Below are 23,869 nucleotides of genomic sequence, written 5' to 3' on the forward strand. Positions count from 1 at the left end.
AGTATATAATCCAAATTCATTGCATGTAAGATTTCTTACCATATACTCTTTTTCATCATCCATCCCCACCTATTCTCTTTCCATACACTCCATTTTTGACTTTTTTACCACCCCACCTACTCTGACTCCGTATTTTCTCCACATTTCCTTTTTCACCATACCTACAGTAGGAAGTGTCATTTCCATGAGGATCACGTGACCTAAGCTTGCTGCTGCCACAACGGAAGCAGGCGCGTGAGACAGGTCTGCACATAAAGGAGCATGGAGCATATAAAGCCATGGATGAGGAGGTTATGGAGGTGAGGTGGGTGGTGGTTACCGAGGGTAAAATCCTAAATTACCTTTTCCAATGAATATTAAATAAATATCCAATTTCATTAAACCTCTGATCACGTAAAGAAGCAGTAGATCTCTAGTCTTTTGGTTGCAGAGGTCTTTTTGGTGCTATCAATGGAAAAGAAGAGAAAAAACAAATAAAAAGGCAAAAGAGTGAGAGAGAGAGAGGGAGAGGGGTCTGTTCTGAGTCTGATCTGTGTAGACTCTATACTTTCTCTTCCTCTGTATTCTTTCTTTCTTATTAAATCCTTCCCACCCCACTAGTTTGTCTCATTGCTTTTTTTTTTCTTTTCATTTGATCCCATGCTCTAAATTCCATCCTCCCCTTTTGTCTTCTCCACTTTTCTCTTTTATCTTCTTCTTCCTTCTTCTTCCTTCTTCTTCCACAACAAAGGTAGAGGCCATAGATTTTGATAATATCAGAAAGAGAAAACAGAGCCTACCCATCTAGTGTGCTTCTTTCTTTTTCTTTTCTTTTTATGTTCTTTTTTGGGTTGAATTGAAAAATGGGTACTGGTTGGAGACGAGCCTTCTGCACTACAATCCCTCGAGATCCAGCAGATCAAACCAGAGTATCAGAGAAGCAGCAGAGAAGCCCAAGCCCAAGTCCCAGAAGCTGTACGAGGCTTGGTTTCTTCTCCAGTGGCAGCAGCAACCCTTCAACTCCGAGATTGCAATCTCACCCGGTGATCTCAACCCAGAGCTCCATTGATGACCATGAAAGCCCCAGGATGCTTGAATGCAAAACCAGTAGTAGCACTCCCAAGAGTACAAGAACTTCCTTTCTCTCCAGCTCAAACCCAACTTCTCCCCGATCCCCTCTCAAGCTCTCCCTCTTCAGAAACAGCTTCAAATTTCGAGTATGCAACTCTCTTAATCTACCCATTTATTTTTATTTGCTACCCAATCGTTTTTTTATATATATTTGTTTGGCTTATTGGGTTATTGAATTTTCGTTTTCTGTGGGGACTTTTGCAGAGCAACTGTGGGATTTGCTTGAACAGCGTGAAGACAGGGCAGGGCACAGCCATATACACAGCAGAGTGTGGTCACGCCTTCCATTTCCCTTGCATAGCTGCTCATGTGCGCGGCCATGACAGCCTCGTCTGCCCAGTCTGCAACTGCACCTGGAAAGACGTCCCTCTCCTCGCCATCCACAAAAACATCAACCAATCCCGAAACGAAGTCGTGGAGCCCACCAAACCCAAACCCAGGGAAGTGGAGAAGAAGATAATAGTGGAGGCCTCTTCACCCAGAGCCTCATCGAAGCCATTGTACGACGACGACGAGTCTCTTTTCTCTCCCACATCTCGGATCATCCCTATACCAGAAGCCGACGATGAAGACGAAGACGAAGACGCCACAGACCCATTCCCCGAAAACGACGACGTCGAGGAGTTCCAGGGCTTTTTCGTCAATCCGAACCCTTCATCTTCCGACGCGCCAACCAACGGCCGAGATATCAGAACCAATAATGTCCAGGTCAGGATTTTACCCGAGTCCGCTTTACTCTCTTCAGGTCGGGGCTTCGACACCTACGTCGTGGCGTTGCGGGTCAAGGCTCCTCCGCCTCCAGTTTTTAACGCTTCGCGTCGTGTTTCGATCGATTTGGTGACGGTGCTCGACGTCAGCGGAAGCATGACCGGCGCGAAGCTCCAGATGCTGAAACGCGCCATGCGTTTGGTCATTTCGTCGCTCGGCTCCAACGACCGGCTTTCGATTGTCGCATTCTCGGCTACGACGAAGCGGCTGCTGTCGTTAAAGAGAATGACGGCTCAAGGTCAACGTTCGGCCAGGAGAATCGTTGACCGGCTTGTGTGCGGTCAGGGGACCAGTGTTGGCGATGCGTTGAGAAAGGCGACTAAAGTGCTTGAAGATCGGAGGGACAGAAATCCGGTTGCCAGTATCATGCTCTTATCGGACGGTCAGGATGAGAGGGTGAAAAATTCAGCCCATCAACGTCAGGGCGCTGGCCACGTGTCGGCTACCCGATTCGCTCATATTGAGATCCCGGTTCATGCTTTCGGGTTCGGTGAAGCCGGCGGCTACAGCCAGGAGCCGGCTGAGGACGCGTTTGCCAAATGCGTTGGGGGAATTTTGAGTGTGGTGGTGCAAGACTTGAGAATTCAGCTCGGCTTCGATTCCGGCTCTGCTCCTGCTGAGATTGCAGCCATCTATTCGTGCAATGGAGGGCCTGTTGTGCACGGTTCAGCTTCCGTGCGGCTCGGCGACTTGTATGCCGAGGAAGAGAGGGAGTTGCTCGTTGAGCTGCGTGTTCCCCGAGCCTTTGCTCGCGGGAGCCACCATGTTATGTCAGTCCGGTGCCTTTATAAAGACCCGGCTAGTCAGGAGATTGTGTATGGGAGAGAGCAGGCGCTTTTAGTACCTCTCGCTGATGCCGTTCGATCAGCTTCCGGTCCAAAGATCGAACGATTAAGAGGTCTTTTTATAACCACACGTGCCGTAGCCGAGTCACGGAGATTGGTTGAGCATAACGACTACTCTAGCGCGCATCATTTGCTTGCATCGGCTCGGGCTTTGCTCCTCAAGTCTAAATCTGCATCGGCTGACGAGCACGTACGCAGCTTGGAAGCTGAGCTGGCGGAGCTGCATTGGAGGAGACAGCATAAGATCATGGAGGAGCAGCAGCAGATGATGATGATGATCCAACGGCGGAAAGGTGGCGGCAGCAGCGAGAGGGAGATAGCCGTGGACGAAAACGGGGAGCCGCTTACGCCGACATCAGCGTGGAGAGCGGCAGAGAAGCTGGCTAAAATGGCTATGATGAAGAAGTCGTTGAATAGAGTCAGCGACTTGCACGGCTTTGAAAATGCTAGGTTTTAATATTTATTTCTAGAGGGAAAATAAAACAGCATTTTTCCTCTTTATTTTTATTTTTTGTAATTTTAAAAATTGGATAATATGGTAGTAGACGGCGCGACCCTCATTGATTGGGTGGATGCTTAAAGCTTTGTGTTTTTGGTTTTGTTGCTTTTCTTTTTCAGTCCTACAAACTCCTTTTTTTTTAATAGACATTTTCATTAGCATGATGAACAAGTAAACACCGACCAATTGTGTAGTAATTTTTATTTTTCTTAATTTTTTCTTCTTTAGGGACAGAAAGGGGCAGAATGATGATAGGGTTGGTTAGCAAAGGGCTGTGAATTAGTGAATAATAAAGTAGGGCAGAATGATGGATTGAAAATGATGAACAAATCATTAACTTTAAATAAAAATCATAGCTTTTCAATATTTCAAGGACAAAATACTTTAGATCCTTCTAGCTTTCTAGGAGACATGATGGTCTTGCACCCTAATTTTCCCTTTTTGTATTTCATCATCAGGGCTCTCTTCTGTCCTCATCAACTCAAACTGAGAAATCGAACGACGCCTCATTCAATAAAAACTTTCCGTTTGAAAAAAGTAGTCTAAAAGTTAGCCCTAGTCATATTTGAAACGACTATCTCTCCGTTTCTCTCTTTGCCTCGTATTCTCTCACCATCCTATGTATGGATGGTGGAAACATGATTTTAATTCTAAACTATTAAAATCATTATTCCCCAAATAATACCCCCTCTCCCTCCCTAGCGATTGACAAAAAAATAAAAAAATAAAAATCACAAATGAATTAATTGCACTAATTGTAAACTAATATATAGATTCAAATCAAAGTGATTAACTTGAATCACTTGTTTGTGCATAATCAACTTCAACAATATCACAAAATCTAATCCCCAACTCTACCCAAAGAGTTCCGACAAAACAAAATACTAATCATAACTCTACCGAATAGAAAACAAGAAAAATTTCAATTTGCCAATTCCAAAACCAATCAACCAAACCAACACTATCAAAAGAAAAACAAAACAAAAAAACCCAAAAAACGAAAGAAAATGCCTGCTAGTTCATGGAGTGGTTGCATATGCTTGCATGCATGCATGTATGCTTTTAAAATTCAAGCCATAATTGAATTTTAGGTCCAACCTAACTTGAGTCTTCTGAGTCATTAGCCCAAGGACGTTTGGTCATTGTCTACTAATATAGCCGAAATAATATCTGACCATGACATTTTGACATCCCAATTGTTTTTTTTTTTTTTTCATTTTAAGGCCACGCATAGAAATACAAGTTGAAAAAGGATTTGCAGTTTAAGGAAGCACTGCATGTGAAACACTCCATGAACTGGAAAGCATTTCACCACCAATGATGATCTTTGATTTCTTTTGATGGAAAACTGAGCAATATTGTTTGGTTTTTTTTTGCATTGCAACCTTGTTTACCATTTGCTTATGCATTGGAAATCCAAGTGTTCAAGCACGATCTTGAAGATCCTTCAAATCGGCTTTCGTCCTGGACTGGTGAAGGAGATTGTTGCAATTGGTTTGGAGTTGTCTGCGACAATTCAACCAGTCAATTCAAAGCAATTTGTTTGAAGACGGTTGGTTCTATCTGAGCTTGGGGACTAGGATTTCTCTTCGGGTTTTGGAGTGTTCTTTCTTGGCACTTTACTATTGAACTTGAGCAGTTATTTCTTATTAATGTGAAGCCATGGATGCTCAGAAAAGTTCAACCTACTTGTATTGTACATATATCATCGCGTAAAACTTCTTTGTTGTTCTATATACTACATATATTATTGCTGTCACAAATGCGAGACAACAAGTTATGAAAAACTTTGATGTGTTTATTAGCAGGTTACAAAAATGATCAATTACAATTTATTCATCTCAAATATGCAAATATCCTTTAATTACAAGAATTAACAGTATTACAGATACAGACGACACACCATAAACAATACGACAATCGTACCAACATGAATAATTTCACCTCATTATTTTGATACAAAGCCGAACAGCCACTTAGGAACATGTGGTAGACATATTTCAGAACTCCCAGATAAGAATCAGGTTAAAGTGTTTTACACCAAAGAATGAATTGGAAGATCCCCAAGCCGGGACCAATACTGTTTATCTATGGAGTTGAAGATTACACCAGAGCGAACACTAAAATGACTGTGAGGATGTTTTCCCCTTATTCAAATTTGAGGAAGTAGATGTGTCATGGAAGAAATTTGACATCGAGCTTACTTCTGGGTTTGTTCCACCTTAGCTCGAATCTTCTGTTCCAAGACCGAAATTTCTGTCTCAAGACTGAACATTCTATTAAGAGCATGCATATTCTCAAGGGTTTCACTCAGAGTTCGGCTATCACTCCCATCGCATCTTAAGTGCTGCATTGGACCATGAAGGAGCTTGTTCACAATACCTCGGCTAAGATCATCGACAGCTCTTCTAGTTTTCTTTGAGATGTCATCACCCATTTTTGATAAACATTTCTCAAGCTCTGCAGCTCTGATTCTTTCAGCATAAGCTCTTAATTTCTTGATGGTAGGGACTGTCTCCAATGAATCCCTCCATGCTTCAAATTGTTTTGATTCTTCAGTAATAATTTCCTGAGCTTCCATTGCTTTCCGGAGGCGATCCTCTTTGTTAGCAGCCACAACCTCCTTAAGGTCATCAACATTGTAAACTCGCACACCATCAACATCAGCGACACATGAGCCCACATTCCTAGGGACAGAAATATCAACAAAAAACCTCGAACCACCAGTCTCTGGACCCACAACAGGAAGGTCCTTTACATCCTCTTTGAAAAATAATGGGGTTTCTGATGCCGTGCTTGTAAAAATCACATCTGCCTCAGCTGCACAGGTAAGCATTTCTTTGAGAGGCTTGTAGATTATCTCAACACCATTCAACTCCTCACGGACTGCAGTCACTCTCTCCTCGGTTCTATTCACAACAACCATCTTTGTGCAACCTTTTGCTACCAAGTGTTTGATCACAAGCTTCCCCATCTTCCCAGCACCAATCACCAACATTCTCGCACTAGCATGTGAGCATGCAGGAAGCTTCATCAAGGCAAGTTCAACAGCAGCAGAGCTTACAGAAACTGCCCCAGCAGCAATGTTAGTCTCAGTTCTAACCCGCTTTCCTACGGTGATTGCATGCTTGAACAGCCCACTAATGTTCCTGCCGAAGCCAACAACTCCTTGCCCAACTTTAACAACTTGTTTCACCTGAGCAAGAATTTGACCTTCTCCCAGGACAAGAGAGTCAAGACCTGCTGATACTTCAAAGAGATGCTGTGTGGCATCTTTATTATAGAGCAAAAACCGGTGCTGGCATAGCTCAGAAACAGGGACCCCACTTGTCTGCAAATAAAAGCAAATAGAATGTTTTAGATCAAGAAATGATCATAATCAATTCAGGATACTTTTTTAATAAGCAGGTGAAAGTAAAGAGCATACAAGGTCAAATGTAAACTACACATGAAAAGAGTGTAATTCTTCTTTCAAAGGAAAAGAAATTAATTGCTCAAATGTAAAATACAATGATTGATCCATGTCACAAAACACATGCAAAAGATTCCCTCATAAGATCCATTACACTATTGTCATTTATACCAGAAACACATTATAAAGAGAAGACGAGTACCTTTGACATCCACTCGGTCACTTCTTTGACACCACGATGCTGAGATAGAGCAACAACATATATCTCCATTCGGTTGCAGGTGCTGAGAACAGCAGCTTCTTCTATATGATTTAAGCCACACAGCTCCCCTATGGCTCGAGGCCATTCTGCTTCTGGGATGGCTAGTTTTTCGCGCATTTCAACAGGTGTTGTGTGAATACTAAGCCCAATGACCACAATGCTGCTTTTTTCCTTTGTATATCCTGAGAAGATTAGTTTTAGAAATTTCAGTCAGACAATAGCATACAAATAATTTCAATATCCAAAAAAACATATGCATTGTTAAACAACCTTGAACTATGAATTCACAAACTGGTGGGTTGCACAAATGTAATTAAACCTAATTTTATGTTCTAGTGAATGCTGGCAACAAATTTGACATGGGGTTTAAAAAGTAAAGATTATCCTCTAAATGCAATCAAACAAGTGTCATAAAAAGCTTCCGAACAGAACCAGGGGTGGGGTAAAAGACAATATATCTCTAACTTATGAATCAGTGGAAGTCATGACACTTGAACCATATCATCAAGTTTACCGTTCAGTTTTTTCCCTACAGGTAATAGACTCATCAATATACACATATGAGATACAAGACCAACTCTGGATGGGAAAGATAGTATCGGCTGTGTTTTCTGTTATACTCTAAATTTCATACCATACAGATACTTGGGCCAAATAGAAAAATCCCAAACTGCACTTTCTTATCCAGCAATTCTAAAACCCAGAAACTCTACGAAAATTCAAACAGATATATTGTGGTTTATATTTATTCACTCATTCAAAAAGTGAAAGTAACTTAAAAATCAAAATGCAATATACAAAATCAATCAGAAAATCCAAACCAACAATTGCAATATGCAATATGCATTGACCAAACCAACAATTGCAAGCAGAAAATCCAATTCCAGCACAAACCCATCAAAGAATCCACCAAAAAGTTCATACATTTAAAAGAAAAACAAATAAAGTAGAAGGTATTAATGGGAAAATAGAAACGTACTATCAGCAGCAGAGGTCTTGAGCTGCTCAAGAGCCGAAATATTGGAAACACTCTGACCGGTCTGGACAGCAGCATCAGAAGCAGCCACTTCGCACCTCACTCCCCTCTGAATCGCAGCCCTTCTGCTCCTGACGGGTCTCAAAGACCCGGACAACGAGCAAGAACCATTGGAGGCCCTCGACGACGTTGTCGCTGCCGACGAAGAAGATTTCAACAACAGAGCCTCCAATTTTGCTCCGGCGAAACTGGTCGACACCGCCATTAACCCAAACGACAGGGCGTTTCCAAAAAAAACCCTCAGAATTGAAGAAGAGAAGAGAATAGAGGAATGGGCTGTGCGCTAATGGGGCTGCTCAATGAAACTGGCCGTTGGGTTTGGTTTTATTTTTATTTTTATTTTTGGGTTTTTGGAAAAAGTGGGAAAAGTTGGAGGGTGTTTTGGTGGGTACGAAAGAATTGACCCCCTCTCGTTCTCTACGAGTCTTTTTGAGACTCTGAGGAGTTGATGACAATTGGGATACGAGTTGGGGATTTGGGGAGGGTGGGGTGTTTGGGATTTCTTTGGGTTCTGATTGGCGGATGGAACACACGTTTTATCCACACTCTCTTCATCTTCCATGGGCCCTACATTGGGATTTGAAAATCATTAGATTTTGATGGCAACAAAAATATATATGTGGTTTTTTTTATATATAATATATATTTTTTGTTGGAAATGGAATGGTTAATTGTGTGGGACAATCCAATGTTATGTTATTAAATGGTTAAAATTGTTCAGTTTTTATTTTTGTAGTCAAATAAGAATTTCACTAGCAACTAAACTTAAAATGCAAAGAAGACACTTCTCTAAATGTAAAGTATTAAGTTGTGATCGTCCCACTGTTTTCTTCAAAATGACATTTTATGAACGGGAAGAGCTTGCATACTATTTTGTTATTCCCAACTAATTACATTTTGTCATGTGAAACAATTATCACGCCTGTAACGTGATTGATTGGGTATAACAAAACAGAACTATATCCGTGTTATCACACATGTTTTGCAGATATATGGTCTAATTCAAAAAAGTTTGATTTTTCCTTTTGCCTCTTTGGTATAACCAAAAGTTAGGCTTATATTGTTCTTAATCGATAAGCACTCTCCCAATGCTACATGGAGACAAGTTCAGTATACTGACAAACTAACTTCTGTGCTAAAACCAAAAATGGGTATCAAACTAAATACGTTCCACTGATTCTTTCACACTGATTTGCATGATGCCCAATTTCAAAAACAATATGAAGAATTTAGCACAGCTAGCCATCCGTTGGATCATATAGTGCTGTGACCAGCACAAGAGAATCCAACGGCCAGGAAGAGGCTAGGGCCACAGCAGGCTGCAGCAAGCATGGAAATAAAACCCTAAAAAAGATGAAAGATATCCAACATACAAGAAAGGGATAAGGTAGGAAGAGGTGGGGTGTGAAGATATGTGAAAGAGATTGGTTTGTGAGATTTCAGGCCTCTGTTTGCCACAACTTTGATTACAAAGTCGTACGTGGAGAACAAATATGCTCACACTTTTGGATATGAAACTTTGTGGTTTTCATAATTTAATCACTACGTGTGACTTTTTCTACCATTCTATCATTTATATGCTCTTTTGTAATATCATGCGATTGCAATTTGGACATGTTTAGCTCTAGCAGCAAAAGAATTTTGATTCTCTTTTTTGGCCTGATATTATATGGATTCTTTGACGAATTTGTACTGCATGGTTATATCTGTAGGGTTTTTAACCCCGATCTTGTCCAGATTTTTACTAAACTCACCATCCTCTTAAGTTTTTTTTAAAAAAAAAAAAAAAAAAGCATTATGGGCTATATCTTTGAGAGAAAAAAATGGAAATTAAAAGACAATAGAAGTTGCAATCACTTATTTTCTTTGTCATAATAACTAGAAAATAGTATGTGCCTGAGAAAGGGGAAAAAAATCGCAAGGGACTTGTAGCTCAATGGTTAAGAGTATTTGCCCGTGTATATGAGGACTTAGGGGTTTGATTCCCCCTCTTCCAATATCACTTGTATCAAAAACAAAAAACAAAATGTGAATAGGTTTTTTGATGTGCACTAGTATATTCAAAAGTCTTTATTCCATCCAAAATTGAGAAAGGAATTTTTTTTATAAAAGTACGATAATCGTGTATTTTGCGTGGACAATAATTCAAAATGAATGCTTTAAATGCGTGTAAAACCCTCTAGCTCTCCCTTTGTTTTTTATTTCAAGTTACTTAACATCGTTGGTCGCGAGTGATTGAACATTGCATTCCGTTGTAGAATATTGATCAACATGACAGAAAAATATTGAGGATTAATAATAAACTAAACAGAACAAAACTAATAAAGTACCAAACCTATGAGCAATATTGCATAGAAGTACTTTAGGAGCAGTATAATGTGAACTGTATTCTTCCAAAGCATGACTTAAAAGATCTAATCCGACAATCTTGCCGTAATGTTTTTGTCAACATAATGAAGAATTAATAGCGTTTTTCCAAATGGGGATAGCCTCTCTGGCTAGCTTGAATTTCTTTTCCGCCATTTGCCTATCTGCATTGTGTTTTACGAAACAAAAAATGCAAGCTAAAACACATGTCCATCAGCTAATCCGACTCGTGCTCCACAGTTCTCATGTTTTTGTCACCAAAATGAAGAAGAGGAAAATCCCTAGCTTGAATTCATCTTCATTCTAGTTTAGAACATGATCTTGGGTGCTTTCCAAGATAACAGTACAACTTGATACAAACTTGGTATCTGTATCTGTATTTTTTAACAACACATTTCAAGAAAAGGAGTTGATTTTAGTGCAAAAGGCTACTTTCCCACCAATAAGGACATTGATTTTGGTGTTAAAAACTCTGCATATCTTCAAAGTGAATACAAAGGCACGCACGATTTTAGAAGTTCTATGCACAATTGGCCAATCTCTCTCCTCCTTAAGAATAGAGAATGAATGTGATTAAGATGGACCACAATATTTTTGGGGTTAAACAATGAAGGGTTCGAGTGTAGAATCTGATCATAACAAGCTTGACCAAAACAGTAGTCATCATCTACCTTTGTCTAGTGCTGCTGAGAGTATATTATTCCACGCTGGAGGAATGGAAACTTTTCATTAGGGTTTAAAACATTTTGCCAATTGGTTTTGAGTTAGATCTTCCAATTTTAACATGAAATCAAAGCCACGTGTTATTCAAGTCTTCTACCTATATGCGTCTAGGTGTGTGATGAACAATTAATCATTTCGTTGTCTACGAATAAAATCATACTAGCATTGCAAGCTATGTTAAGAAGTTTGGCGGTAAAGGACTTGTAGTTCAAGTGGTTATCTATGCACCCAGGATACATTGTTTGGTTTGAACATTAAGTTGGGTTGCCTCAGACCATAAAAAAAGTTGGGTTGCCAAACTCTTGATGAGGCCCCTCGACTATTTGGAGATATCTATATGTTCGCTAAGCCCTTTTTTTTTTTTTTTTTTTTTGGGTAGCCTCTCAATTAGGGATTGGTCCTCCGTAGTAACAAAATAAGAATAGCCCTGTCCCATCCAAACTCTCTGTTGGACTGATGCAAGAACCTAGCCCATTGATAATCTCTGTTTGGATTTGGACCCTGATTTTCAAGAGCCCTTCTCACTTCTGAAAATTAAGACTCAAAAAGAAGAAAAAAAGAAAAGAAAAAGAGATGAGGATGAGCCCAAAACTAGAGCAGCCCTGTGATTATTTGGAAAAACAAGAAAAGAAAAAGGAAACTATAGAGAGTGATCTTGTGATACATCACGGGTAATTCTTTGTCACTTGAAACTTGTGATTAAATCATTAGATGTTAGCATGTGACAGTACAAACAATAAACTCTTATGACTTTTTCCTCTTTATTTTCTTGGAGATAATTGTTTTCTTCTTTTTAATTTGAAAAATTATATATTATTTTTAAAAAACACAAATATATTTGAACATACAAAAGGGTTTCTTTTTCTTATCCAGAATGGATACTTTTTGAAAATCAACATGTCATTTGTGATGCTCTTGGCTTCAATTTTATCTGAGCATGCTTTGTGAAGTTTGTGATGGATGGTGTAAGAATTGTGAACATGTAATTATGTGCTCAACGAAAGTAGTATCTTTTACTACTCAAAACACTATTCATAGATACATTCGTAGTTTTCATTACGACTTTGGTATCAGAGAGGGATAGGCTGGTACCACACCGATACTTACAGACCCTGTAGAAGCCACTTTGACCATATGTGTTGACCATCTGAAACCACCCCACCCAACTCAAGTAAAGGAGCCTTTAGGCTTTAGTGCAATAACTTTGGTCACATTCTATGGTGCTCAATTGGCATATAAATCAAGTATTGAGCAAAGCCCAATTTAGCTGCACAAGATAGAGATGCATCATAATCACGCATGAACAGATACAGGTGTAACAGCGGTTACGTTCTTATCCTTGCTTCAACTGCAACAATAGAAAGCGTGCCACGTTTGTCACAACTTGACCTGCTCGCCCATATCGAAAAGCGTCTCACATTTAATTTCCGTTTTGGAAATTTCTTCCTCTCCCGATTACGATTCTTGCTGACATGTCTTTTTCTTTTAGTTTTATGGGAATCTAAACCATGGTTAAGCAAAACTAACTAAAGTTAATCCATAAAGCTTGAATCCCGGGACTACTCAAAGCCTTTTTATATGGATCATTTTAAAGTCTCTCATATTCTCAAGCTCTCTTTCATCCTCACTTTGACACTTAGAAGCTTTTTCTTGTTGGCTTCTCTCACAATTTCTAGTCCAAGGTCTCTTTCTTTGTTACCATATCCTTCACATATAAAAAGACAAAAAGGGTAAATATTATCTGGTGACGGGTATCAATCTACAGTGTCATTCGCAAATAATTTGATCAATGTTTGGTCAATAAAATTAGGGTTACGATTGATATCCGGTATCAGCCGATCATTGTGTTCGACATAACAACTTGTTTATGATTTGCATTGGTTCATGTGCTAATTAATATGCATGTTTAATATGTGTTATTTGCAGGGACTTGATCAAACATGGCTCAGAACAAGGGAGCAGAAAATGGAAGGTTTAGCTTCACGAGGACAGGAAGCATGGGACGCCAGGGGTTACCGAAGATCCAAACCCACCATGAGGCCACGTCGGAGGTTTGCCACGACGACAGCGGGACGCCGATGAAGGCGAAGACCATCGACGAGCTTCATTCGCTTCAGAAGAAGAAGTCGTCGCAGCCCACCACGCCCATCAACGGGACGCAGGGAGCTTTTGCCGCCATTTCTGAAGAGGACCGCCAGAAGCAGCAGCTGCAGTCGATCAGGTGCGTAGGCGTGCGTGCGTAGTAAGCTAGTATGCTGAGATCGAAACGGTGCGTTTTATTGTTAACGTGGGTGTGGTTGTTTGTGATGTTATAGTGCGTCTTTGGCGTCGCTGACGAGGGAGACGGGGCCCAAGGTGGTGAAGGGGGACCCAGCGACAAAATCGGAGGGCCAGAAGGCGACTCATGTGGAGCATCATCTATACGACGCTTCCCTCTTTGGCGTTAGTGATAGTGCCCTCAAGTTTACCCACATCCTCTACAATCTCTCTCCTGCTGGTAATTTTTTAATTACATGCCATTCATCACAGTAATTTACTATTTTCTTCTAATATTTATAGAGTATTCTAGATTGGTAAGAATAAAAGGAAAAAAAACTGATCCATCAATTTGAAATTTAAAACAATTAGTCAATTTTGCAATAAATTCCACCAATACCAAGTATATCCCAAAACACAAGTCATCACATTTTGATAAAAGAAGGAGAAAAAAGTGACCCAAATTTGTTAAAAAAGGAAAACAATTGACTCAATATCTATGCAAAATTGATGACAAACAATATGTGAAACAAATTCAGCACAATAAATAAGACAATCAAAATATAATACAACCTATAAAGCATATCAAGTTAGGGGTATTTTAAGAATTTGAAAAAATAAAATAACATTTACGCATAAGCATGTTTACTTACGGAGTCATGAATCGGGTAACTTAAGAATTTGGGAATAAGGAACTGAAATTGGATCAACTACTCTCCCTAGTTGATTTGATTTCTAGTTTGAAGGGTATTTAATTACGTATTTTACCATGGAACTCCCCATAATTTTTTATTTCGCATGTGTAAGTAAACCCATGGGAAGTAAGGAATTGGAATTATTCTAATACCCATTACTGATAAGTAAACATACCATAAACTTGCTTAGATATTTTCTTAGTTGGATCCAAGTCATCGAAATTTGCCAAGAAAAAAAATAATACTATGGACTACAGAGTATTGGATGAAAGATAATTTGACAAAACCTCTGTTATTTTACAGAATTGTACGAGCAAGCTATCAAGTACGAGAAAGGTTCGTTTATAACAGCAACTGGTGCCTTGGCCACATTGTCCGGAGCAAAGACTGGTCGTTCACCGAGAGACAAACGAGTGGTGAAAGATGAAGAAACCGAAAATGAGCTCTGGTGGGGAAAGTAAGTGCTTTTCTACTGCTACTGTTACCTTTTTTTGGTGGCCATTATATCCGTGACTTTTGGTCCTTTTTCAGGTAGTGATTTGATTTGATGCCCAGTTGAAAATATGTTCCCTTAAGTTGATTAAGCTATGCATTTTCGTTAATCTTAATTAGGGGCGCACCCAACATTGAAATGGACGAGCACACTTTCTTAGTGAACAGAGAAAGAGCTGTAGATTACTTGAATTCCTTGGACAAGGTACGTACCACATGTTGATATATCTCTCTTCCGTGTGTTGCCGAATTTACTTAGCTTTAAATTTTCACACGTGATTTAGGTCAGTAGGTCAAGACAGTGTGTCCACCCAATACAGCTGAGTTTGGTCATCTTTTCCGCAAATTAGATAATTAACTGGTACACATATTTTAATTAGTTTGCTTAAACAAGGGCCTAAAATCATGAAGCAAACGTGTTAATCAGCTGGCAATGACTGTTTGCAAAGTTTTGCTTGGTGGATGCTTATCCTGTTATCCATTCCTGAATCTAAGGGATATGCACAGGTGTACATGATGATTGATGATTGCTAGAAGAAGAATATGATATCCTCCCACCAACTTTGTTTGCTTTTTCCATGAACTTGACGTGGGCTACATGATATTATAAAGGAAAAGTTGACCAAAGTATTTTTTAAGCCGTAGTGGTTGGTCTGACTATTTTAGTGAACTTTGTGGACATTTTCTTCTCCTTTGTGATAGCGTTCCACTACTGTCATAATAAACTATACATCCTGGTGTGGTACTGGTAAAGTATTTAGATTAATTATTCAGTAAGAGACAACAAGCTATAATCTTGTAAGACCTCCATCGCATTTTAGTAATGTGTGTATAAGAAACTCTTTTTTCCCCCTTATAGTTTAGATTATCGTTTGTATTATTAAAAAAAAAATAAAAATCAACTTGATGGATGAGTGTGAAACTTGGAAATTTTGAATTTTGAATAACTGCAATTCATTTATGCTTTGAGGTACCATATATGTAATGGAAAATATAAACCTGAGAATTAATGAAGGAAATGAAATTGTAGAGAATGATCTTATATATAATGAATCACTTGTGTTTGGATATCAAATTGGAAGACTATTAAATGTAATAGCACAATACCTCATGATAGTTGCAACAGTTAGCCTAACAGTTCAAGTAATGAGCTTTTGTTTCTATTACCCATATAAGAACAATCCTGCCTTTTCTTGCAAGCTAGGAAGCAAAATAAATATTGGATCAAGAATTTTAATAATCTTTTAATAAAAATAAAAAAGAAATTTTGATACTTATCTCTATTTCTTCCAATTTAATCTGTAATGAGTGGTGACCGCTGCTCTGATAATTCTGCAACTCAGGTATATGTGAATGATCAGTTTCTCAACTGGGATCCAGAACACCGAATCAAAGTTCGGATTGTATCTGCAAGAGCTTACCACTCCCTCTTTATGCATAACATGTAAGTAATGAAGCTGATATTCCTGCTTGTATGAGCTTAAACATATTAGGCTCTTAGCTTAGTGTCCAAGCAATAACCGGCTATCACGTGACAGGTGCATCCGCCCTACTCCTGAAGAGCTGTTGGAATTTGGTACTCCGGACTTCACAATCTACAATGCCGGGCAGTTCCCGTGTAACCGTTACACCCACTACATGACTTCCTCCACTAGCGTAGACCTCAATCTTTCTAGGAGGGAAATGGTCATACTTGGCACCCAGTATGCTGGGGAAATGAAGAAAGGCCTGTTCAGTGTCATGCACTATCTCATGCCTAAGCGTCAAATCTTGTCCCTACACTCCGGCTGCAACATGGGGAAAGATGGGGATGTTGCCCTTTTCTTTGGCTTATCAGGTAGAGTTTTATTGCATTTTCAAGGCTGTATGCACCGTGATCAATCGCCAGCCAACCTATTTTGCTTTATTATTTGTTCCAGTTTCTTTTGTATCTTTGCAACTGATGATTCATATGTTTGCCATAGGCACTGGGAAGACGACTCTGTCTACAGATCATAATAGGTATTTAATTGGAGATGATGAGCACTGCTGGAGCAACAATGGTGTGTCAAACATTGAAGGTGGTTGCTATGCCAAGTGCATTGATTTGTCAAAGGACAAGGAGCCAGATATTTGGAATGCTATCAAATTTGGGACTGGTAACACCACTACATAACTGAACTTTCTACTTTGAAAATGAGTGTTAGTTTTTCTGGTTTGTGTCATGATTGAATTGCTATTCGTATTCTTATCAACTACGATTGCATATGTTTGGCAGTTGTGGAGAATGTTGTGTTCGATGAGTATACTCGAGAGGTGGATTACTCCGAAAAATCTGTTACTGGTAAGGTTCCTGCATATTTTTTAATAAACTGATTACTTTTTGTGTTTAAGCAAACTATCATTTAGTAAACTTCGAAAATGTTGTGGTGTTTGTTCGTGGATATTTATTGTAGCAATCCGTAGCACAAGCAACAATAAGTAGATCAGATTTTACAGAAAGAATGACATGAAGCATAATTCACACACAACATTTTTTTCTGTACAACTAATATACATAATCATGTTTTGTTTCTTGCTGATTTTTGTTTTGACCTTGACAAAAATTGTTGCAGAGAACACTCGGGCAGCATATCCTATAGAATACATACCAAATGCGAAAATACCATGTGTTGGCCCCCATCCGAAAAATGTCATCCTTCTGGCATGTGATGCATTTGGTGTGCTCCCACCTGTGAGCAAGTTGAGCTTGGCACAAACTATGTACCATTTCATCAGCGGCTACACTGCTTTGGTACTTATCCAATCTTCTTTCCATTTGAAACATTTACTAGTTGCATGCATTGCGTATTATTGATGGAACTCCCAAATGTAAAAACAGGTGGCTGGAACAGAGGATGGTATTAAGGAGCCGCAAGCTACATTCTCAGCGTGCTTCGGTGCAGCGTTTATAATGATGCATCCCACAAGGTATGCAGCAATGTTGTCTGAAAAGATGCAGAAGCACGGCGCCACTGGATGGCTTGTTAATACAGGCTGGTCTGCAGGAAGGTATGAAATTAATAGAAACAGAAATATACTGATGCTCCTCGATTTTATTTTTATCAATAGGGGAGGTGAGGATTCAAACTTGGGACATCTTCCAATGTTGGAATGAGAAATACCACTAGACTAAGAGCTAGTCGGATGGACTTTGATTATCTAACATTTAGTTTTTCTGCAGGTATGGAACAGGTAACCGTATCAAATTAGCCTATACCAGGAAGATTATTGATGCTATTCACTCGGGGACGCTTTTGAATGCAAGCTACACCAAGACTGAAGTATTTGGTCTGGAGATCCCTACTGAGATTGAGGGTGTGCCTTCAGAAATTCTGGATCCAACAAACACTGTCAGTTCACTCAATTTTATTTGGTTCCTTCTTATTTGATTGCTACTACACATTTTTGGCTGGCATTTAATTTGTATTAACTAGGTTTGAGTGAATTTTTCCAATGGCAGTGGTCAGACAAAAAAGCCTACAAAGACACACTGCTTCAGCTGGGTGGTCTGTTCAAGAAGAACTTTGAGGTATTCTTGAATCACAAGATTGGAAAGGACAACAAGCTCACGGAGGAAATTCTTGCAGCGGGTCCAAATTTTTAATGAAATGAAATATTGGTGAAGGTGAAACAAAATGAAATGAAAGATGAACCTACATATGTGATGTGTAATGATTAAATCTTTCCCGAAGTTTTTATGTATAAATTGCTACAATAATCAGCCAATAACTTCATCACTTTGTGTAAAGAAAGAAAAGTGTCATTAAGTTTTCTCTGTTCTCTTTTGGTCGTGTGTTGAGTACCAAACTGAATGCTACTGAGCACCCTAAACCTCCTTCCCACTTCAACCAGTTTTATTCCAACAAAATTGTTTTTACTTTGAGACTATAAATTTCATGTTGGTATTTGGATATAAGTTGCTGAATAACTAAGAACTTATGTTTATTTTGGGAATTTTGGTATTGAGGGCTAGACTTTTTTGGTTTTAGTACAAGCGATTGGAGAAAAAAGTTTACACAAATATTGGGGTGCCTAGGGTTTCGAACCTCTGTTCACATTGATGGAGGTGAAAAAGCCATCCCCCACCCCACTAACATCAAGGACTATAATAATCTTATGAGTGGCTTGAAGATGGAGGAAAATTGATGTGGACATTTAAACAACTCTCATTTCGAAGAAACCCAAGGTCGTTGGAATTGGAAAGCTCCTAGTTCTTGCAGGGCAATTGTCCCGTGGTCCACAAGAACGCGGGGAGAAGAACAACTGTTGACTTGATTGGACGCCTTAAGAAAATAGCCTATTTTCTCAACCGCAAATAATAGAGCTAATAATATTGAACTGAAAAGGAGGCGAATGAGAAAGAATTATCCTTCAAAAACAAAAACAAAAACAAAAGAATATATGAAAGAGCTAGCATTATTGAAACCCTACCCAAAAACAAAAGAAGATATGAAGCCACTGAGATAGTGATCATTTTGTTGTGGTATCATCTCTGTTGGTTAAACTGTGACTGACTGTTTATCCACACCTGTTGATCTCAAGAGCTGTGTCCATTCACGACTTGCCATGGAAGCTGTGATTGTAGCTCCGCTTCTAGAGGTGCTGTTTGGAAGGCTAACTTCCTCTGTTGCTGGTGAAGTGCAAACTCGCCGAGATTTCAAGAAGGAGATGGAGAAGCTGCGGAACATGTTACCAGTGATTCAAGGCGTGATAGAAGATGCAGAGGAGCAGCAGATGAAAGATAAGAAGGTCAGAGGTTGGCTGGTGAAGCTCAAAGAAGTGGCCTGCGATGCAGACGACCTGTTGGATGAGATTTCCACCCTCCTTCTGCGAAGACTGTTAATGGAAGTGACCAACGGCAACTACAACGACCTGTCTTACAGACTTCGTAATCGACCTTCAAACACCGAGGAGGGGTTTGGTCTCAGACTGAGACAGATTCGACAACGGACAACATATAAGGTAAGGAAGACTACCTTAAAGCTTGCAACAATTCCAGTTCACTTTAAAATGTCGCGTAAGCTGAAGGAGATTCGGGAAAATCTGGAAGATCTCACCAAGCAAATGTCTTGCTTCCAATTCAAACAGTGTTCGCCATATAAGCGGTCAGATACCATGGAGAGACGCGAAACCGGACCCTATGTTGATGAATCTAAGGTTTTTGGCAGAGATGAGGATGTGAAGAAGATTGTTGAGAAGTTGCTGTCAGGAAGTGGTCCTCAAGTTCCAGTAATTCCGATTGTTGGAATTGGAGGCATGGAGAAGACAACACTTGCTCAGTTAGTATACAATGATCCGAGGGTCAGGAGGCATTTTGAACTTGAGATGTGGGTATCCGTCAATGATAATTTCAACTCGAAGAGGATCATCAATCAAATGTTGGATTATGTCACAAAGAGTAGCCATGACAGCTTGCAGATTGGTGTGCTGCAGTCTCAGTTGAGGCAATCATTGGGGGGAAAAAGATACTTACTTGTGCTAGATGATGTGTGGAACCATGATCAAGATGAATGGGATAAACTAATTAATCCATTGAAGGGCACTGCGGATGGAAGTAAAATTATACTTACTACACGGAGCGAGGCAGTCGCAGCAATAACTAGTGCATCTCCCCCTTACCGTTTGGAAGCGCTAAGCAAAGATGATTGTTGGAAATTGTTCAAGCAACTAGCCTTTTCAGAGGGAAAAGAAGATGAATTTCCAAGCTTACTGCCCATTGGTGAACAAATAGTTGACAAGTGCAAAGGTGTACCTTTGGTGGCTAAAACTCTTGGAAGCCTACTGCGCTTAAAAAGACAAGAAACCGAGTGGTCAAATGTGCAAAAGAGTGAGCTGTGGAGTAACAATGGAGGTGAGAACAGAATTTTAACAATCTTACGACTGAGTTACAATCACTTGCCATCGCATCTAAAACCTTGTTTTGCATATTGCTCAGTGTTCCCTAAAAATTACGAGATAAATAAGGAAAAGTTGATCCATCAATGGGTTGCACAAGGCTTAATTGATGATCAAGAGTCTTTCCTGAATATGGAGGACATTGGGAACGAGTATTTTAACAACTTATTGATGATGTCTTTCTTTCAAGGCATAAGAAAATCTGATGACGACGAAGTTATGACAGAGTTTACAATGCATGACCTTATTCATGATCTTGCAAAGTCTGTCTCTGGAGAAGAATTTATGACTCTTGAGCATGACAACGTGCGTTCTAATCTCATAGAAATTCCGTACCTGACAGATGGTTTCTCAAAGATACGCCATGCTTCAGTTGTTTCCAATCCTAGCTCTTGTTTGATCCCCAAAGCCTTGTGTAAAGCAAAGAAACTGCGTACCCTCAATTTGCTGTCACCAAGAGAGGATTCTGAGCAAGTCCTTCCTGCTTTAGTCTCAACTTTTAAGCACCTCAGAGTGCTCAATCTGAGTGGATATGACACTAAAAGACTGCACAGATCGATTGGGGGGTTGATATATTTGAGATATCTTGATCTCTCTTATACTCTCATTGAGACCATGCCAGCAACAATCTGTGATCTCTGCAATTTGCAGACACTGAATCTTTCAAATTGCAGTGAGCTCAGGGAGTTACCAAGGGGTACAGCAAGGTTGATAAGACTGAGACATCTGCATATAGATAATTGTGCAAAACTTGATTACATGCCCCCATCAATCGGAAACTTATGCCAACTTCGGACTTTGCCAGTATTTATTGTTGGTTGCAAAATCGAAGATGACATTATTCAGCTTCTGACACTGAGAAATCTTGAAGGCAACTTAAAAATCACACACCTGGAGAGAGTTCCTATATGTCATGAGATCTCAGGTATTCCGAGGTGGATGTCATCAAGAAACTTCTACTCATTAGAACTGTCATGGGGGTATGTTGATGAGGGTAAGTCAGCTAGTAACACATCCAGCAGACAAAGTCCCAGGCGCAATCCACTTGAAGATGAGAATTTATGCTATTGTTTTGAACCAAACCACTGTATAAGAAATTTGTCCATAAAAGGTTATTCAGGAGAAACCTTTCCCGATTGGATGAAAGGCCTTGAAAATCTCACTCAGGTGAACTTCATTAACTGCAAGAACTGTGAGAGTCTTCCTACGCTTGGGCAACTTCCAGTCCTCAAGATCCTTAACATCCAAGGAATGGAATCCATCGTAAACATTGGTGTTGAGTTCTCAGGTGAAGGTGATAGACCATTCCCGTCACTGAAAGAACTAACACTCAGAGACTTTCCTGCATTGCAAACTTGGAGAAGTAAGGATTCTGTGGATGCATTTACTTGTCTGGACAGATTAATCATCTCAAAATGTCCATTGTTGATAACCATGCCATGGTTTCCTTCTCTTCAAAACTTGGAGCTGCAGAACTGCAACGATAAGGTAGTATGGCCAGCATCAGATCTAAACTCGCTTTCCACTCTCATTATTGACTTCTGTCAAGAGTTATGCTTTCTACCAAAAAGATTGCTGCAGAGCAATTCACGTCTGAAGTCCTTAACACTTACCTCATGTCCCAAGCTTAGCTCTATACCTGAAAATCTAGCAAACCTGACTGCTCTGGAATCGCTGAAAATTGCGTGGTGTGACCAGCTAGATACTTTGCCACATGGATTAAGAAACCTCACGTCACTGAAGAATTTGGAGATCATTGAGTGTCCTAATTTATCCTGTTTGCCAGAAGAAAGCATGGAAGGCTTGTGCTCACTTCGATCATTCTCGATTGAGAATTGTCCAAGCTTAACATCTTTGCCAATGGGGATGAAACACCTCACAGCCCTTGAGAACCTCACAATCATGTATTGTCCTAATATGGTTCATCTGCCAGATAATTTTCAATGCCTCTCAGCACTTAGAAGCATGGCCATTTTAAGCTGTTCGGAGATCGCATCTTTGCCAGAGGGACTGCAACACATCCAGAAATTACAAATCCTGGAAATTCGTGGCTGTCCAAAACTCACGGAATTGCCAGAGCGGGTTGAGCATCTTGTTTCACTTCGGTCTTTGACAATCTCAGAGTGTCCAAATATAAAGTTGTTGCCAAATGGTCTACAACGTCTCACTGCGCTCCAACACCTGTCCATCAGAGACTGCCCTGAGCTTGAGCAGCGTTGCAAGAGAGGAGATGGTGAGGACTGGCAGAAGATATTTCATATCCCATTTATCTATGTTGGATCATCAGCATTGCAGCAGAGGCAAGACATTGCATCGACCTCACAAAATCTTTAGGTAAATAATTTCAAATCCTAATTTAAATGAACCATATCACTAAATAATTGTACTTGAGAATGTTGTTATTAAGAACCTAACAATGTTGTCTTATGTTTTTATATTTTCTTGTGGGTTTTGCATAACTGATGGCTACACAGGAAGACAACTGGCTTGCATCCCCTAACAAGAGAATCAGGAAGAGTGAACATCAAGAAAGAGTTTTCTTCCCAGTAAAGTCTTTTTTTTCTGAAAGACCATGGCATGTGTAATGAAAGAATTTACTTTGATGTAACTGGCTTTGGCTTTCTATGTTAATAAAACTTGATTTGTACAAAAGAAAAATGCTCTTACCTCAGAAGATCTAATTCAGATAAAGACTTGCTGGGTTGTGGTTCATTCTGAAATTGTCACGGTCATCTCAATCTTGTAAATGTGCAAATGAGGGAGGGGTGTAAGAATTATGATGGACAGGCGGTTGCGGTCATCTATGTTCAGTAATGACCAATGGGGTGTTAGTTGGATAGGCCCAAACTTTTGGTGTACTCCCAAGTGGTCTTAGGTTCAAGAGTCCCATAGCATCCATGTGTGTGAGTTTCCCTCCCTCCCCTTCCTAACTAAATATGTGAAGAGAAAGCATCTACTTTTTTAAAAATTTAGTTTTATTTCAATTAATTTTGTAATTTATTCAAAGATTAAAAACTGCGTGTCTTTTAAATGTGAACGAAACCAAAACTTTTCAGACTTTTAAATGTGATCATGTATATTTTTTTAGGCTTAATATCACAAAACGTTCCTAAAGTTTTCGAAACTATCAGATTGCATTCTTATTATTTTTTTGTGTCATTCGTGGTCCTCAAGGTTTGTATGTGTGTTCACAAATGGTCCATGCCGTCAGGTTCCGTAAAAAACTCCATTAGTTTGCTGACACGGCATATATATATCACAAAACATCCATGAGGTTCACACACCTATCACAAATGGTCCTTGCAATTTTTTTTTATTGTTTGGTTTAAAATTCATAAAATTTTAGTTTTCTTTTTTAAATTTTATGAATTTTAAATACACGTGACACTATATTATTGGAGATGTGGGCTCCACATATATGTCACATCAACAAACTAATGGTGTTTAAAAAAAAAAATTTAAATGAAAAAAAGCAACATTTTATGAAT

The 23,869-nt window shown here is 39.5% G+C and overlaps 4 protein-coding genes across 5 annotated transcripts; 3 read left to right on the forward strand and 1 right to left on the reverse strand.

Annotated features, from left to right (window-relative positions):
• The first annotated feature begins 306 nt into the window (after nucleotides 1-306).
• Nucleotides 307-3,383, forward strand: LOC110772045 (Zinc finger (C3HC4-type RING finger) family protein). The gene is made up of 2 exons (XM_088247548.1): nucleotides 307-1,196; nucleotides 1,315-3,383. Exons 1-2 carry the CDS (start codon nucleotides 843-845, stop codon nucleotides 3,178-3,180), a joined length of 2,220 nt encoding a protein of 739 aa, XP_088103674.1. The 5' UTR covers nucleotides 307-842; the 3' UTR covers nucleotides 3,181-3,383.
• A 1,657-nt stretch (nucleotides 3,384-5,040) lies between these two features.
• Nucleotides 5,041-8,429, reverse strand: LOC110772078 (glutamyl-tRNA reductase 1, chloroplastic). The gene is made up of 3 exons (XM_021976457.2): nucleotides 7,876-8,429; nucleotides 6,837-7,078; nucleotides 5,041-6,553 (listed from the first exon to the last, which is right to left on the reverse strand). Exons 1-3 carry the CDS (start codon nucleotides 8,135-8,137, stop codon nucleotides 5,423-5,425), a joined length of 1,635 nt encoding a protein of 544 aa, XP_021832149.1. The 5' UTR covers nucleotides 8,138-8,429; the 3' UTR covers nucleotides 5,041-5,422.
• A 4,120-nt stretch (nucleotides 8,430-12,549) lies between these two features.
• Nucleotides 12,550-18,271, forward strand: LOC110772055 (phosphoenolpyruvate carboxykinase (ATP)-like). Its single transcript, XM_021976430.2, has 13 exons — nucleotides 12,550-12,704; nucleotides 12,949-13,243; nucleotides 13,338-13,519; nucleotides 14,277-14,430; nucleotides 14,586-14,670; nucleotides 15,809-15,909; nucleotides 16,004-16,302; nucleotides 16,430-16,603; nucleotides 16,723-16,788; nucleotides 17,060-17,238; nucleotides 17,326-17,495; nucleotides 17,668-17,836; nucleotides 17,947-18,271. Exons 2-13 carry the CDS (start codon nucleotides 12,963-12,965, stop codon nucleotides 18,088-18,090), a joined length of 2,004 nt encoding a protein of 667 aa, XP_021832122.2. The 5' UTR covers nucleotides 12,550-12,704; nucleotides 12,949-12,962; the 3' UTR covers nucleotides 18,091-18,271.
• Nucleotides 18,272-18,420: 149 nt separating this feature from the next.
• Nucleotides 18,421-23,308, forward strand: LOC110772054 (putative disease resistance protein RGA3). Of its 2 annotated transcripts, XM_021976428.2 has the most exons (3): nucleotides 18,421-19,448; nucleotides 19,575-22,715; nucleotides 22,856-23,308. In XM_021976428.2, the coding sequence occupies exons 1-2, from the start codon at nucleotides 19,053-19,055 to the stop codon at nucleotides 22,713-22,715; spliced, it is 3,537 nt and encodes a 1,178-aa protein (XP_021832120.2). In that variant the 5' UTR covers nucleotides 18,421-19,052; the 3' UTR covers nucleotides 22,856-23,308. The 2 variants fall into 2 exon arrangements, with proteins under 2 accessions (XP_021832120.2, XP_021832116.2); XM_021976424.2 differs by having other exon boundaries at nucleotides 18,421-22,715; nucleotides 22,856-23,307.
• Nucleotides 23,309-23,869: the final 561 nt, after the last annotated feature.

Source organism: Prunus avium, chromosome 1 (genome assembly GCF_965620075.1).
Source record: "Prunus avium chromosome 1, drPruAviu1.hap1.1, whole genome shotgun sequence".
Lineage (NCBI taxonomy): Eukaryota > Viridiplantae > Streptophyta > Magnoliopsida > Rosales > Rosaceae > Prunus > Prunus avium.